The 17,449-nt window shown below is 46.4% G+C and overlaps 1 protein-coding gene across 4 annotated transcripts; it reads left to right on the top strand.

Annotated features, from left to right (window-relative positions):
* Nucleotides 1-216: 216 nt before the first annotated feature.
* On the top strand, nucleotides 217-15,599 carry LOC307206483 (protein HIDE1). Of its 4 annotated transcripts, none has more exons than XM_079959801.1 (8): nucleotides 217-852; nucleotides 4,371-4,694; nucleotides 6,666-6,719; nucleotides 6,950-7,042; nucleotides 9,605-9,629; nucleotides 10,807-10,850; nucleotides 12,135-12,172; nucleotides 12,457-12,947. In XM_079959801.1, the coding sequence occupies exons 1-8, from the start codon at nucleotides 804-806 to the stop codon at nucleotides 12,577-12,579; spliced, it is 750 nt and encodes a 249-aa protein (XP_079815927.1). In that variant the 5' UTR covers nucleotides 217-803; the 3' UTR covers nucleotides 12,580-12,947. The 4 variants fall into 4 exon arrangements, with proteins under 4 accessions (XP_079815927.1, XP_079815929.1, XP_079815930.1 ...); XM_079959803.1 differs by lacking the exon at nucleotides 12,457-12,947 and adding an exon at nucleotides 14,491-15,599 and having other exon boundaries at nucleotides 218-852; nucleotides 10,807-10,861; XM_079959804.1 differs by having other exon boundaries at nucleotides 219-852; nucleotides 10,807-10,861; nucleotides 12,457-12,595.
* The last annotated feature ends 1,850 nt before the right edge of the window (nucleotides 15,600-17,449 follow it).

Raw genomic sequence — 17,449 nt, 5'->3', positions numbered from 1 at the left:
TACAGCTGCCGGGTCATGTGGCCACATGACTAAGCCGCTTCTGCCAAACCAGAGCAGTGCACGGAAACGCCATTTACCTTCCTGCCAGAGCGGTACCTATTTATCTACTTGAACTGGCGTGCTTTTGAACTGCTAGGTTGGCAGGAGCTGGGACTGAACAATGGCAGCTCACCCTGTCACGGGGATTCGAACCGCCAACCTTCTGATCGGGAAGTCCTAGGCTCTGTGGTTTAACCCACACAAATATTCATAAATGCACAAATATCTAAATATATAACCCATATGTCTGAAATAGTACAGGAGAGCAATCCTGAAGTAATTTTGACTCTCCCAATGACCTGAAATATTCCTCTGCTGTAAGGGAGGCAAATGGGGAAAGCTTTCCCATTGTCTTCTCGCTTACAAATCCTGTCATTAATGCCACATGGGAGGTATGGTTGCGTATTCTAAACAGTGCTGGATCTCTGCCCATGGCACCCTGTTTCATTGTCATAGGGAGCACTCTGGGTTCTGCAGGGCTAGACAGGACACTCTTTACAATAGGGAAGCTCTTACAGTAGTTACAAAGCAACCAGTGATTGTGCATTTGTTATGGCAATGGATTTGAGAGGGAAACAATAAAGTCATATTCGCAACAGGAAGTTGAAAGGTCTTGTAACTTTGGACAGATTGCAATTTCCTCCTTAGGTGGCGAAACTCCACATTAAGCAAATTGTCTTCTCTTTTTTTTGTTCTTTCACATCTTGCAAGGAATTTGCAATGAACAGTTGGCTTTTTCCATCTCTGTTTACAAAAGATACAAAATGCTCCACAAAACCATGGATCTGAAAATTCTCTTTCTTCTGCTAGCTGGTATGTTTTCTGCTATTTTTTAACGCCTTCTTTTGTGCAAGGACTTTCTGACGGCTACCCAAAAGGGAGAGGGGAAAAAATGAAGGGAGGGAAAACTAACCAGGTGTTAGCTTGTACGGTAGGCAACTTACTGTTAATGTTACACTGAGATGTTGACTTTTCGAGTAGGCTTTGGCCTTACTAAACCATTGGATGGGATTCTAAGAAGACCTGTTACAAAGAGGAGGGCTGAAGGTGAGGAAATATTATTTGTTGTTAAACAGCCTGCAATGCTCAATTAAAAATAAAAAAAAAAGATTAGAAGAGGGAATGAGGCTACGCAAAAACACGGGTAGTCACAATTGTGGCCTAAATAACAAATTCATATCTGACAAGGAAAGAGGTCATAAGTAAACAAAGCAGGCTGGAATTTTTGATAGTGTTCTATAATATTCAGTTTGGGATAGTGCCCTGTTGCACACTTTCAGGGAATTTTGTAAGGTGTGTGTGCAAGAGCACAAAACCAAACATCACCATCTCTATCATGTTTCATATGATTCTTGTTTATATATTACAGCTGATTCCTGTTTATATAATTTTGATGATAATTTTGATGATGTTTTGCCCAAGCATTAATGCAAAACATCAGTACTTTTTCTTTTATTGTTAAAAAGCTTTCTAAATAACTAAAGCATTTTATAAATATTAAAAAGCCTTAGGGAAAGCTTTTCCCTAAGGCCAAAATTTGGATAGGTTCTTAACACGACGTTAGAAGCACAAGAAGGGCAAAGTAGGTTCACTGCTCATTTCAGAAGCTGAGAAGCTTGCAAGCATAGTGTGAATTTTGCTCTGCGGCATTCGCAACGTAAGGGGAAGAAATATGAATTGGCCTCCAGGGGCCCAACAACATCATATGTAGCCAATTTTGTGGCGGAGCTAAACGGATTCTGCTGTGCAGTTACATTATAGAATGGTTAGAATCATATAATTGTAGAATTGGAAGGGACCCTAAAGGTAAAGGTACCCCTGACTGTTAGGTCCAGTCGCAAACGACTCTGGGGTTGCGGCGCTCATCTCGCTTTATTGGCCGAGGGAGCCGGCGTACAGCTTCCGGGTCATGTGGCCAGCATGACTAAGCCTCTTCTGGCGAACCAGAGCAGCACACGGAAACTCAGTTTACCTTCTTGCCAGAGTGGTACCTATTTATCTACTTGCACTTTCACATGCTTTCGAACTACAGTGGTACCTCGGGTTAAGTACTTAACTGGTTCCGGAGGTCTATTCTTAACCTGAAACTGTTCTTAACCTGAAGCACCACTTTATCTAATGGGGGCCTCCTGTTGCTGCTGCGCCGCTGGAGCACGATTTCTGTTCTCACCCTGAAGCAAAGTTCTTAACCCAAGGTAATATTTCTGGGTTAGCGGAGTCTGTAACCTGAAGCGTATGTGTCAGAGCTGCCTCCAGGTCCCAGCTCACAGAGGACCAACGCTAGGCTGTAGTTATGTACAAAAGTCTTTATTGAGATTCAGTCTCCATTTCAAAGCCGCAGCGTGCAGCTCTACGTCCCGACCTTAGACCGGCGAAGTCCTGTCTGAGTCTCCTCCCCCTCCACACCAGTTTAAGACTCTCGCTTTGCTCCACCTCTTCCTAAATTCCTTTCTCCTCTGGGCCCTCCTGCCCGCTAGGGTCTCATCCTTCCTGGACTCCTCTGACGCTGACCCTGACGATTCTTGCCCCTCCTTCCGGCGGGCTTTAGGACCTGGTTCCCTATCCGGGCTACCTTCTGTGCCGCTCGCCTGTACCTTTGAACTTGGCGCGCGCGCCCAGCCTGCAACTTTCCTCTTAACCGTTAACTTGCTCTCCGATGGAGGCGTGGTCCACCCTGACTCATCTTCTCTCGCTGGTGGTGCATATGTGGGCTCTGACACCTGGGACTCCTCCCCCCCACTACGCTCTGGTGGGGAAGCTGGTCCTGATTTGCAACTGCTGCTCTGGGAGTCCCCGCTGGCCCCTTGCTTCTGGGGTGTCCCCCTTGGGTCGCCCCTTGCCCTGCCCATCGGCGCCCCCTTCTGTGAATCTTCCGATTCGCTGGAGAGGCTCATGGAATCTATCGGGCTGCTGTCATCTTCTCCTACGCTGCCCTCGGATTGCTCCCCCTCGCTTTCCATCTCCTCTCCTCCCTGCGCTCCCGCTGAGTCCCTGACAGTATGTAACCTGAAGTGTATGTAACCTGAGGTACCACTGTACTAGGTTGGCAGGAGCAGGGACCGAGCAACGGGAGCTCACCCCATCGTGGGATTAGAACCGCCAACCTTCTGATCGGCAAGTCCTAGGCTCTGTGGGTCATCTATTCCAACCCCCTGTAATGCAGGAATCTCAGCTAAAGCATCCCTGATAGATGGCCATCCAACTTGTCCTTAAAAACCTCCAATGAAGGAGAGCCCACCACCTGTCGAACAGCTCTTACCGCCAGAAAGTTCTTCCTGATGTTTGATCAGAATCTCCTTTCTTGTGACTTGAAGCCATTGGTTCCAGTCTTACCATCTGGAGTAGGAGAAAACAAGCTAGCTCCATCCTCCACGTGACAGCCCTTGAAGATGGCTGTCCTCTTTTCTCTCAGTCTTCTCTTATCCAGGCTAAACATACCCACTCCCTCAACCGTTTCTCATAAGGCTTGGTTTCCAGGCCCTTCATCATCTTGGTTGCCCTCCTCTGCACACATTCCACAGCAGGACAATATCCTGCTTAAATTGTGGTGGCCAGAACTGGACGCAGGACTCCAGGTGGGGTCTATTGGTTTGCTGTACTGCTTCTCTAACTTGAAGACCTGAGCAGAAAAGGAGGGCAAGAACAGGCCCCTCTGATGTAGTAATTGTTGGAAAGGGGAAGTTACAGCATTCAGAGCAAAGGGCAGGAAAAAGGCTTGAGTGGCAGGCAACTCCAAACATTTATATTTTATTGAAAAATTCCAGTGGACAGATAAAGTGAAAGAATTTGAACAAGAAGGGAAAAGAAAGAGGTTTGTATCGATACATGAATGTTGGGTTTTCTGAGCTTGGAAGCAGGGTGACAACAGAAGCTTGACAGGAAAAATATTGGGGCAGGGTGTTTTGATCATTATGTTATGTCCTCTTAAAAGGCTGGTTATTCCACAGTAAATGCCCAAGGTGGAAACAGCCTTAACTAGACAGCCAGTCTGAAAGCACCCAAAGAACACCCCACCCCACCCACCCAGTCTAAGAACACCAGCTCTGAATTTTCTGAAAATTTGACCATAATACTTATGCCTGTTTTTTGTTTTGTTTTTTTTCATGATTTGAGAGCTCACAAAAACTGATCAAGACAAGGTGGACATCTATACCACATCTGCTGTAGGAAAGACTAGCATTGCTTCAGCAGATTCCTACTCGTACAATCACTTGGCTGTGCCTTTTGAAAGTACCACCTCGTTACTGATGAAACTGCATTATTATTATTATTATTATTATTATTATTATTATTATTATTGAAACCTCACTCTTTCCATTGTGCTGTTTCAGGCTCTTTGGTGGCTTCCAGCCTTCTTCCCTCTCCACTTATTTTTCTGGATGTGCTTTCTGACATACTCAACGAAGGAGACTCCATTAAGATTGTTTGTTTGGCACCCAGGCAGTACAAGGATGCCTTGTTTTATTTGTTCAAGGTGAGCCACGGGGAGCCGCTGCAGGTTGTGCATGCCGCAGAAGCACAGCACCAAGTTATTTTCCTTCTGGAGAACATCACTCGCAGTGATGGAGGGCAGTACAAGTGCCAGTTTGGCGTCTACAATGGAAGTGCATTGAAACCGTCTGGGTTTAGCAACCCCCTTGAGATTACAGTGGAAGGTGAGTGCTACCAAAGCTTGATGAGCTCCTTTTGGGGGATTGGTCGCACCCGCACCGCTTGCAAGCATGACCCACATCATACCCCATTGTAGAGGCTACACCAGAGCTTTCCAAACTGTGTGTCGTGACACGTTAGTGTGTCAGCTGCAGTGTTTAGGTATGTTGTGTGAACACTACCTGTGCTCATCCTGGGGCTGGAAAAGGGGTTAGTTTAACCTCCGGTTTGCTAGGAAAACTGAATGATGCATGTCTAAAATGTGTCATCGGCATGAAAAGGTTGGAAAGCCCTGGTCTACATAGTATGGTGAGAATCTTGACTTTTGAATTCTAGGCCAGAGGTTCCCAAACTTCCCCCCCTCTGGGTCGCACTTCCAAAATAAAAATGTGCTCACGCCACAACAAATATCTATATGAATGAAATACACCGGGGGGGGGCACACAATTTCTAGCAATGCTTGATTTATAACATAGAACACAACTAAAATAATTAAAAATATGTTCCAGTGGTGTCCAAACTTTTTTCAAAGAGGGCCAAATTTGATGAAGTGAAGGGCTGTGAGGGCCGGCCAAAGTTGTGCTTTTAGGATTGAAGTTGTTGACCTTTTTATGATTTTATCCCAAAGCTGTTGAGCTTTTTTTTTTTTTTTTGATTGAAATTGTTGAGGTTTTTTAGGATAGGCCGAATTGAACCAATGCAGGAATCTTTCACTCATGGTCTCAAAACCATGACCCAGAGATTAAGAGTCTCATGCTCTACCAACTGTGCTATACCTTGGTAGGGATATCCCTTGCTCTGGCAGGGTTTTCACAATATTGGTCAGGGCCTGCAATTAGCACCTGACAAACTTGGAAACCTGTTGGAGCCCTAAAAGGGACCACCACTGATTCATTTCTTAAGCCCTCCTCTTAAAAACAAACAAACCCTGGCCTGGTATTCTTAGAAGTGCTGGGCAGTTTAGACAGTATGCAGAGGATCATGATTTCTCTCCCTGGAAGGTGATGGGACAGAAAGGAAACACAAACAAGCCGTAAAGAAAGATTAAATTGATCTATGAAACCCAGTGAGCTTTGTGGCTGAATGGGTCCTAGATCAACACTTTAACCGTTGCACCACAACAGTGTATGTATAAGTTTTGTATAAATTTTAATTGGTAGTGCAGGTCCATGGTGGAGTGACTTTGGGGATGGGCAGGAAAACACAACCTGGAGACATTCTGTTAAGCTCTGCCCACTGGTGTGACTCACGAGCAGTGCAATAGCAATCAATACCCATGTCAGGAACGTGGCTTACCAGAGCGCAGGGGAAGAGTCAGGCTCAGAAATTGAGCTAAGTGAGAGAGAGACAGACTGCAGATGAGAGCTGGCTGACAGAGCCGAGAAGGGGCAGTTTGACTCCCGCTTCCAGAAGAAGACACTGTTAGCTCTCAAGAAGTGGGAGAGTTAGGAGGCAGCCAGAGTGTTGCTAGGCAATCAGCAGATAAGCAGAGGACTGAATGTATCAAGTGAAAAATAAGATCAGAAGACAACAGAAGGGCAAGAGGGGAAGGGCGGGAGTTTGGCTTGCTTCCTGCTGTGGGAGGGGCAAAGATTCAGACTGACCAACTATCGTCAATGTGAGCAGGTGAGAAGCCATGCTCTGGATGTGTGTTTTTTGTAAATAAACATACATAAAACTGCCGGAGACTCATTACTTCTTATCAGGGCTTGCTTGCCTGCCTGAGATCATTGCAATCCATGTCTGAAAAAAAGCCAGAATATGTAGAAGCTGATGTACCAAATGTGCCCACAGAAAAACTGGATCTTTTAATTATCTCGAAGCACCCATTTTTCTGTTCCTGGAGACCATGTTTGGCTCTTGTAGGGGTGGGGAGATGACTGACTTTAGCAAACCACTTTTTCTTTTACATTTATACATTCCTCTCAAAAAGGAAAAACTGCCCGGTCATCTCTTCTTTTTCTTTTTTGTTTCAGCATCCAGCTTGACCACTTTCCCTCCAACAGCTCAGCCGAGATCTGATTCAAAAGGTAGGCGCTAAAGGGAAGATAAGCAGTGAGTGTTTGGGAAACGTGTCAGAGGGCTGCTAGGGAAATGTTTGGGGAAAGATGCATGGAAGTGCAGCCGAAAGGCCTTTTGGAGCTTACCTGGGGCAGGATAGGGGAGAGAAAGAGCACAAATACACACACACACTGATCCACACTCCAGAAAAGTAGATTTATATTTTCTTGCTTTGTTCTCTTGCTGCCTCCATTTCCAGGTCCATTCTGGGTTCTCCCCGTTGTCCTGAGTGTAGTTGGAGTATTGCTCCTGGCTGTGATCCTGCTGGTGGCCGCAGTTGCATTGAGACGCTGTATGTGGAATTCAGAAAATGAATATGTCTAATCTTCCTGTTTAAGGGCACTGGCCAATAAGGATGATGCCTAGCCTAGGTTGGAAACCTCTAGGACTTTCTTACAGACCCTGTTTCACTTTGTGGCCTTTTGGTATATTACTTGACGACAAAAGATTTTGCCAAAACAGTCCCGAACCATGAGTGCACGATACGCAACAGTGATGGAAAACTGGATGAGGGGTTAGACTGCTGACAAACTTTAGCTGTAAAATATCTGAAAGATTTATATTCTCTCTGCTCTGAAAAGTAATTACTTTCTTAAATGGAAAATCCAGTTGACATCATTATCAGCCCATTGCAGACCAATGTTTTTCTTTAGTAATATACAATATGAGCAGGAACAGCACTATTATGGCTTTCTAGGGCTACTGTGTCTTTAATTAGAAGTTTCCTCCTTGTAACCTCTGTAGTTAGTTCCTTCCCATTCACTGTGAGATTGGCCTTGAATTAATCAGTTACCGTACTGTTTTTATGCAGAGAGGCAGAATATTTTAATTACTGGTTTCCTCTTTGCAGCCAAAGAAATATCTCATTTTTAAAAAAAACACTATTTCATCTAATTACAACTGTGTGTTTAAAAAGAAAATGAATATTAGTATCATCCTCCTCATCCCTTGCTTCCTGTAACATCTCTTCTGATTAAAAGCTTGCCACCAGATTGTGACATTTTGGTTGGTCCTAATAAAGATATCATCCAACGATAGATTTCTGAGGTTTTTTTCTTATGGACCAACACTGCTACCTTGTCTGTGTATGTGTGTAGAATATGCGAATACTTATTTTTGCATCTTTTTTGTCTTTATTGTGTATTTCCCCCATATTTGTTTCAATCAAAAACAAATTTCAATTAAAAAAAACTTTAGCTGCAGAGATGAGACTAGTAATTAGCCCCCACTCCAGCAGTGAACAGGAACTGACTAATTAAGGAACAATTTAGCTGAACGGGGCTATTATAGGGACAGAAGACGCAAAGAGGAAGCTTCTAGTTAAAGGGAAAACTGAAGAGGACCTTTGCTGAATGGGACTTACTTCTGAGTAAATATTATAGCAGTGTTCTGGCCATGGGCCTCCTGAGCATTACTAGATAATAGAGTTCTAATTGCCATGTAGAAACACCATTTTAAATCCACTTCCAGCCGATTATGGAAAGTAATGCCTTAGAAATGCTAAAGGGTCCTATAGTGTAGCAGGAAGCATTAGGTACAGTTTCTTACTAGCGGTGGTGTACAGTCGGTGAACGTGGCTGACTAGGCCAGTCCCACAAATGTTCCTGGTAAATTAGAGTATTTTATGTCTTAAAGTCTGGTGCCTCCTTCCCGAAGCCTGGGAAGCTTCTACCTTGCTTAGGGAGGAAGGCATGATGCTTCAGACAGGGTCCAAGAGCCCTCCTGCCACCTTCCCACAGCATGACTGATTTTGGGAAGGAGGCAGGAGGTCTTCAACATCCTGTCAGAGGTTTGGCTCCTCCTTCCCAAAGCCCAGAAAGATGCTCACGTGTGTGACATTTCTCCCGCCTCCCCCCTTGCCCTTGCAAGGTGGTGCCTGTTCTCCTATGAAAAATTTCACCACACGCCACGTCTGAGTAGTTTCACCTTAGTATTCATATTGCTGACACAGTTCCGGTTCATAGCTGTCAACATTTTCCTTTTTTTAAGGGAAATCTCCTTATTCCGAATAGGATTCCTCGCAAGGAAAGGGAAATGTTGACAGCTATGTATTCAGTTAGTTAATCCTTGTCAAGGTAAAAATGCCCCCATCCCCACACCTTGCCATTTCCACATCTGGCCAGTGTGTGAAGTGAATTGCCAAAGCGTGTGCAGATGGCAGGGAAGCATGGCTGCTGCACACATCAACAACCCCTCTCGTTGGGTGCATGCTCTGGAAACTCCCGGATCTCTGTTGGGAATAAGGCCTAGAGCTGGCAATGAAGGGGACCGCGAGGACAGAGCAATGTGTGCCCAGGTATCTGCAGAGTGGTAAGAGAAGCCATTGTTATGCATGGGGGTAAAAGGCAGGAAATTTAGGGTCACAAGCTGGGTGATGTATGCCGTAAGTATGGCATGCATCTCCACCCCCACCGTCCAGCCTGGACACTGAGGTCCAGCGTCGAGGGCCTTCTGACCGTTCCCTCATTGCAAGAAGCAGAGTTACAGGGAACCAGGCAGAGGGCCTTCTTGGTAGTGGCACCCACCCTGTGGAATGCCCTCTCAGCAGATGTCAAACAGATAAACTGCTAGGTGATTTTTAAGTCATCTGAAGGCAGCCCTGTTCAGGGAATTTTTTAGTGTGTGATGTTGTATTGTGCTTTTATTATTTTCTGTTTGGAGCTGCCCAAAGTGGCTGGGACAACCCAGTCAGATGGGGGGGGGGCATATAAAATTGTTGTTGTTGTTGTTGTTAAAATTGCAGCCCTCAACTGGACACGAGCAGTAGGGACTTTGTACCTTCAGAGTGCCTAATAATGACAGGACTGCATTTCCTATTCTGATACTTCCCTCTTGTTTCTTCCCATTTTACTAGTTAAAGAGAGAAGAAAGAAGCAAAGGTGAGAGGAGCTCACCCCCACTTATGCAGTTTCAAAAAACTGGTCGAGGTGAAATATTTCCGATGTGTCCTGAAAATTGGGTGTGTGTGTGTGTGTGTGCAGTGGGGCAGACCTGTGCCTGGCTAGAGTATGGAATTACTGGGGCAGAGGCAGAGAGTAGCTTTTCCCCTTGTGGATGTTTCTCCTGAGGGGCTTGCTTGAAGAAAGTTTTCCCCAGCTAAGGGGTGAGTATCAAAGAATTGTAGAGTTGGAAGGGACCCTGAGGATCATCTAGTCCAGCCCCCTGCAATGCAGGAATATGCAGCTGTCCAGGGATTGAACCTGCAACCTTGGCATTATCAGACCACGTTCTAACCAACTGACCTATCCTGGCACAATAGAAAAGCAACATGGAACACAAAGGGGTTACCGTATTTTTCGCCCCATAGGACGCACCGCCCCATAAGACGCACCTATTTTTTTGGGGGGGAAATAAAGAAAAAAAAATATTTTCCCCCCCCAGGCACGGGGCTGGCGCGGGGGAAGCCCGAGCTTCCCCCGATCCCAGCCCCCAGAACAGGCTGCTGCCTGCAAGCCTTGGGAGCCCGGCGGGAACTCCCACCAGGTGCGGGAGGCTTGCGGACACCTTCCCGAAGCACGGGGCGTCCTCCGGAGGGCACCCCGTGCTTCGGGATGCAGGCTGCCGCCCCAAGCCTCGCGTGGGAGGCTTGCGGATAGCTTCCTGAAACCTGGTGAGCGAGAGGGGTCGGTGTGCACCGATGCCTCTCGCTCTCCAGGCTTCAGCGAAAGCCTGCATTCGCCCCATAGGATGCACACACATTTCCCCTTCATTTTTGGAGCGGAAAAAGTGCGTCCTATAGGGCTAAAAATACAGTATATTGTCCTACAAAGTGTGAAGGGCGAACAAGCAACCTTGCTTATAGCGATCACCACACTCCATGCAGTAGAGGGCAGAGCTTGCTCCAGTTGAAATCCACTTGTCTATACAACAGACCCAGGAAACAGAGTCTTGTCTTTGTGCCTGAAAGGATAAATCAAACCTGATAAATTAGGATAAATTAGCCAGGTGGGAAACTAATGTAGGCAGTAACTCTCAGCAGCTTTCTTTGGGAGAGCTAACAAGTACTGCAGAATTGCAGAATATTCCCGTTAGTTATATATATTTTTATTTGCTTAGGGTACTGGACTCCTGCTGGACAGAAACAGGCTACCCCACCACAGGTATGTTAAATGTAAGTGCCAAGGACGGGTGACTGCACATTTTCCGTGGCTGCTTCTGTTTGCATTTGTGTATCAGAGGCAGGTGAAGCATCAGCCTAGAGAGATCAGTGGTCACAAATACCACCTGAATGCTGAGCTTGGGACAAGACCCAGCAATGGGGTCAAGGATATCGGTTGTGCTCTTATTCCTGAGCAGGGCTATGCAGCTTTGTATTCATTGGCACGCAAAAGAGAGGAGCCCATTCACTTCGCATCACAACCCAGATTTTGCAAGTGATGGTTTGCTTATCATTGGCAACGTATTATTTACATCAGGAATTTAAGAAATACAGGTGAAAAATGAGTCTGGCCCAGTTAAAAGCAGACAAAGCCAGGAACAGCGGAGGAAAGGACTACTGCTCATGTTGGTGGCCCAATGCCCAGAAAAAAGAAAGCTTTGCCTTAGCAAAACAAGTTCTCTCCAGGCCAAAGCCATACTCTACAAACAGGGGGAGATGCAGGCATATTACATACCGTGTTCCATTCCTATTATTGGCATCTCTAGACTACTGTAGGGACGCGGGTGGCGCTGTGGGTTAAACCGCAGAGCCTAGGACTTGCCGATCAGAAGGTTGGCGGTTCAAATCCCCGCGACGGGGAGAGCTCCCGTTGCTCGGTCCCAGCTCCTGCCAACCTAGCAGTTCGAAAGCACGTCAAAGTGCAAGTAGATAAATAGGTACCGCTCCGGCGGGAAGGTAAACAGCATTTCCGTGCGCTGCTCTGGTTCGCCAGAAGCGGCTTAGTCGTGCTGGCCACATGACCCGGAAGCTGTACGCCGGCTCCCTCGGCCAATAAAGTGAGATGAGCGCCGCAGCCCCAGAATCGGCCATGACTGGACCTAATGGTCAGGGGTCCCTTTACCTTTAGACTACTGTAAGAGAAACCTTGTTCCTATGTTATGTTGCTGTGCTGACAGTGGAAAGTTCCAGAGGGAAGGGAGGGACAGAAAGTAAAGTAGCAGAATAACTTTTTAATTCATTTGTACTGAATGCTTTCCACCCCCTTTCCTTTTTTTCACTGAAAGAACAAAGATTACACCCATCAGTTCACTGAAAAGGAATTAGAGCTGGTGTTGATAATCTTACCACTACATGTCATAACTTCCTTGATTCTGTGTGATCCCACATGATCAATGAAAAGAAGATATTACAAGTGCTGTTTGGTTGCTTTTAGATGTTAAGACATTTGTGTAACTAAAGTTTATTCAGTTATCAAGTAACCTTGTTCACGCTGCTTCTTCCGCAGAGACATCCTTTGATAACTCCATGTACACTATTACAATGGTAAGTTGTTAACATGGGAGCCAGAACTTGGAATCTAGTTGCTTTTAGGAACTGAGATCAGAGAGTTCTGTGGGCTATTATAAAGCAAGGAATAACCCTAAGGCAGTCACAAAAAGAGCTGGGTAGCAAGGATATATGTTAAGGCATCCAACGTATCACGAGAGAGAGAAATTTAATGGTGATTTGGCTGTTATGTGGAGCTCATCCCCATGGTTTAGCTCTCCCCATTCTAGTATTTTTTGTCTCCTTAATTTATCTCCATCTTGGCATTTTTATCTCGCAAGAAAACGGACCAGGAAACTATAGAGAACAACGGTGCTTGGATCTCGTCAGCTACAAGTACAAGACTTTCATCCCGCTGCTCTGTGGAAAAGCCAGATTTTTGTACTTTTAGAGGATCAGAATGACCTTTCACTTGATCACACGGCTCAGGATCTCTCTGATAATCTTCCTCCCTGACATCAATACCCTGCAAGTTGTTCCTCTCAGATCATCAACAGAAACAGAGTTCATCGACCGTTTTTGGCCAGAGTCTCCTGGTCCCTGCCATCACAAAGTTCCATCTTCACCTTTCTCTTCCACTGCCAATCACACATTCGGAACTTGAGTCATGTGGAGGTGGGGAAGATGTTGCCGATTCCATCCATTTCTGGAATTCCTGATTTGGGAAAAGTAGGAACAATAAGGATGAACTTTGAGAGTTCTTCAGCTCTGGGACTGTGGCAAGACTGGAAGGAGATGAATAAAAACTGGGTGACTTAACCTTCAAAAATAATGCAATTGCCTGCACATTTGCATGTTTGAGACAAAAAGAACAGTTTTTGTTTTTATTCTGCTAAAAACAGCAGCATTTAGATCGCATATCCTCAATCTTTCCTTAAGTGCCTGCAACCAAAGCCTACCTTCCAAAAACACTGGGAAATTCAGAATAACTTTCCTGGATCAAAAGCAATAGTGCATTCTGGGGCACATTAAAGACTAATGAACATATCTGTTGTGGCATAAGCTCTTACTGAGAAGAAACTGGTATCTGCAGTGGCTTGCATAATATTTTCCAACTGTTCCTTTGCCAGGCAAACTGGTCCATCAGGCAGGCTGCTCTTTTGGTCCAGCTAAGATGGTTACTACTGATCCTTCACTTGCATACATGTAAATTAGTCAGTTGCCTTCACTCAACAGGCAACAACATGAACAACGCTGTGGGGTGGGGTGACTGCAGCGGGTGGGGTGACGGCAGGGCGGGGTATGCTCTGGATTTGGGTGAGAAAACATTGCAGGGTATGCTTCCCCCTGCTGCCAATCTGCTGCCATACTCTGTTGCAGCCTTTTTCAATCTTGGGTCCCCAGACGTTGTTGGACTACAACTCCCATCCTCCCTAGTCCTGGTAGCTAGGGATGATGGGAGTTGTAGTCCAGCAGTCCCTGGGGACCCAAGGCCGCCCTGCTACACCCTGCGCACAGGAAATGCCAGCAGTGGCTAAGGAACTCTGGGGACAAATTTGTGGAAGGTGTGGCTATCAATTGCTCCTGCCAACCTAGCAGCTCGAAAGCACGCCAGTGCAAGTAGATAAACAGGTACTGCTGTGGTGGGAAGGTAAACGGCGTTTCCATGTGCTCTGGTTTCCGTCACGGTGTCCCACTGCGCCAGAAGCGGTTTAGTCCTGCTGGCCACATGACCCGGAAAGCTGTCTGTGGACAAACGCCGGCTTCCTCGGCCTGAAAGCGAGATGAGCACCGCAAAACCCATAGTCGCCTTTGACTGGACTTAACCGTCCAGGGGTCCTTTACCTTTTTACCTTTCACCAGCTGCCACTGCAGTGTTCTACTTCCACTATCGGAGGCAGCCCACCTCTGAATGCCAGTTGCTGGCAATTGTAGTTGGAGAGAGTACTCTTGTGAGCAGATTTGGCTTGCAGGATTCCTGTATGCACCTGGTTGGCCACTGTGAAAAGAGTTCTGGGCTAGATGGGCCTTTGGCTTAATTCAGCTGGCCTCTTATATACTGCCCAGGGCCCCTCTGGGAGGAAGGGTGGGATATTAAATAAATAAATGCAAATGTTCTCAGACAGCATGCACTTCTTGAGAGAGTCACATGGAGAGGCATACACACCTAACTGCAAAAAAAATTCAGGATGCAGCGCAACATTGCAGCATCCTAAAGCAAAATCTGGGCTCCACAAAATCTGGGCTGCAGGGACCGTGGAGATTCCTCTCTTTCCCAGTTTGCAGTCTGCAGCATCCAGTTTTGAATCCAGATAGAAGGTGCCATTCTTTTGGAGTGTTTCTGGATTTAAACTTCTGTTTGTTTGCCTTGCTAGGAAGTGAGCGAGGTCTAGGACATCTGATGCCAAGAAGGGGGGCTCTGAGCTCTGGTGACAACAGCAGTGGTGACTCTGCGTTCTTCAGCTGTGCTTCTCCTTCCTCTGCATCTTAGATTCCCTTTCCAGCGTAAAACCTACTTTTTCAACCTGTATGGGGGCAGAAGATGGACCAAGCAGCTTGGCAGATGTATTTGGCTTCAGCATAATCTCTTGAAGCTGTTTTCTGTCTCAGTGAAAATGAGAAGCATATTCTAACGCACACAAACACCCCAAAAAGAAAGTGGAGCTCATCTGTGTGTCACACTGAGCATTTCTATTTAAGCAGCTATGTTTGAGGAAAGTCTACTGACCACTGCCAAGGAATGTACCAGCTCATTAAGGAGTGACTATGGTCTAAACCACTAAGCCTAGGGCTTGCTGATCAAAAGGTTCAAATCCCCGCAACGGGGTGAGCTCTGTCCCAGCTCCTGCCAACCTAGGAGTTCGAAAGCATGCCAAAAAGTGCAAGTAGATAAATAGATACTGCTCCGGCGGGAAGGTAAACGGTGTTTCTGTGCGCTGCTCTGGTTTTGCCAGAAGCGGCTTAGTCATGCTGGCCACATGACCCAGAAAAACTGTCTGCGGAGCGGACAAACGCCGCAACCCCAGAGTCGTTCGCAACTGGACTTAACTGTCAGGGGTCCCTTTACCTTTTTATGGTGTTATAAGTTGGTATTTCAGGATGTGGGTGGCGCTGTGGTCTAAACCACTGAGCCTCTTGGGCTTGCTGATTGGAAGGTCGGCGGTTCAAATCCCTGTGACGGGGTGAGCTCCCATTGCTCTGTCCCAGCTCCTGCCAACCTAGTAGTTTGAAAGCACGCCAGTGCAAGTAGATAAATAGGTACCACTTTGGTGGGAAGGTAAACGGCGTTTCTGTGCTGGTTTCCGTCACGATGTCCCGTTGCACCAGAAGCAGTTCAGTCATGCTGGCCACATGACCCGGAAAGCTGTCTGTGGACAAATCCTGGCTACCTCGGCCTGAAGGCGAGATGAGTGCCGCAACTCCATAGTCGCCTTTGACTGGACTTAACCATCCAGGGGTCCTTTACCATACCTTTACCTTTTACCTATAAGTTGGCTTTCAGGTCTCATGTTGCAAGGAGGAATTATCTTGAAATTCAGCCTAAGCGAGGTCCACGAATGGAGACAGATACCAATAATGATGCTGGTCAGTTAATTTGCACAGGTGAATGGGCTCAATCCCCTTTTACTTGTTATTTCCTTTATTTTTACCCTGCCCTTCCTCCAAGGAACTCAGAGTGGCACGCATACTGTTTTCCCTCTCACAACAGCCATGTGAGGCAGCTTAGGCCGAGAGATAACTGACTTGGTCAGGGTTGCCCTGGGAGTTTTATTGCAGTTGGGATTTGAACCATGAGTCCATGTCTCACATTCAAAACCACTACAGACTTCCCCGCTCTGGCGCTGCAAACTATGATGCAACAGGAAGTGAGTGAAATGGAGAATGACCAATATTTCTCAACACTGGGCAATTCAGACGTCAACCTCCCTGGTCTCAGAACAGCTGCCGCTCTCAGTTCTCTGCTGCTATTTCCAGAACTGCTCCCCTCCACACAGTGCAACTTTATTTCCGCTCACACCATAGCATACTCGGTTCCTTTGTCCTGCTACAAACATCTCCTTGAAGCTTTGGTGGCCACGTCAACCACCTTGCAGAATGAAGCTGCGCAGGGACTGTACCACTTCAGTGGGGGATTTGTATGTTTGTGTGCTCTTCCTTGCAGGGACAAGGAGGAGGGGGACTCATTACATACAGGCAAAGCAGCATGTCAGAAGGGGTTGGTTTTAGCTTCCTGGCAACACTGTTTTTAAATTTTGATCGTCCCACCCCTCCTTCCAGAGGGAAAAGCTCCCCTGTTGCCTCTGCGTTCTGTTAAGCTTCTTCGGGGGGGGGGGGAGTGTGAACCTTGTCAGTCAGTAAGTAAATAAAAGGTAAAAGGTAAAGGTACCCCTGCCCGTACGGGCCAGTCTTGACAGACTCTGGGGTTGTGCGCCCATCTCACTTAAGAGGCCAGGGGCCAGCGCTGTCCGGAGACACTTCCGGGTCACGTGGCCAGCGTGACATTGCTGCTCTGGCGAGCCAGAGCCGCACACGGAAACGCCGTTTACCTTCCCGCTGGTAAGCGGTCCCTATTTATCTACTTGCACCCGGAGGTGCTTTCGAACTGCTAGGTTGGCAGGCGCTGGGACCGAGCAGCGGGAGCGCACCCCGCCGCAGGGATTCGAACCGCCGACCTTTCGATCGGCAAGTCCTAGGCGCTGAGGCTTTAACCCACAGCGCCACCTGCGTCCCAAGTAAATAAACACATAAATAAATAAATAAATAACATCTTTGTCTACCTTTTTTGTTGAACATCATCATCATCATCATTATAGAGTGCAGAGAATAATTAAGATTAAGAAAACCAAAACGCAAAGCGGTCCCTTGCGCATCTGCCCTATATGGCCTCTGAACCTGGAGGTCCCATTATAGTCGATGACAAGGCTTCTCAAAAGAACTTGTTTAGGGAAGTTTTTAATGTTTAATGTGTCATTGTATTTGTAATATTCTGTTGGGAGCCGCCTAGAGTGGCTGTGGCAACCCAGCCAGAAGTGCGGCATGTAAATAAATTATTATTATTATTATTATTATTATTCCCCGGCTGCTGCCCCCACTTCTTTATGGCAGTGCAGTTTATTTGAAAAACACTGCAAGGGAAAGAAACCTCCTACTTGCTTGACTAGTTTTTTTATTTAGTTTTTTATATTTATATATGTTTTTAATTTTATTAATGATTAAAAGGTTTTTTATGATAGTTGTTTTCTTTTCTATGTTTTTAGCTGTTCCCATTTTATCTACAAGCTGCCTTGAGTCCCTGTCAGGGAAAAGGGGGGGGGGAAGAATAAATAAATCAAC

The sequence above is a fragment of the Podarcis cretensis genome (assembly GCF_951804945.1).
Source record: "Podarcis cretensis genome assembly, chromosome: 17".
Taxonomy (NCBI): domain Eukaryota; kingdom Metazoa; phylum Chordata; class Lepidosauria; order Squamata; family Lacertidae; genus Podarcis; species Podarcis cretensis.
The sequence above is the reverse complement of the archived record's forward strand: the minus strand, read 5'-3'. Positions and strand labels throughout refer to the sequence as shown.

Excerpts from the sequence above, each read along its gene's own strand:
- LOC307206483 (XM_079959801.1), top strand. The coding sequence starts at position 804 with ATGCTCCACAAAACCATGGATCTGAAAATTCTCTTTCTTCTGCTAGCT. Across the intron at positions 7,043-9,604 it reads CGCAGTTGCATTGAGACGCT|TTAAAGAGAGAAGAAAGAAG; the intron begins GTATGTGGAATT and ends CCATTTTACTAG. Across the intron at positions 12,173-12,456 it reads CCATGTACACTATTACAATG|AAAACGGACCAGGAAACTAT; the intron begins GTAAGTTGTTAA and ends TTATCTCGCAAG.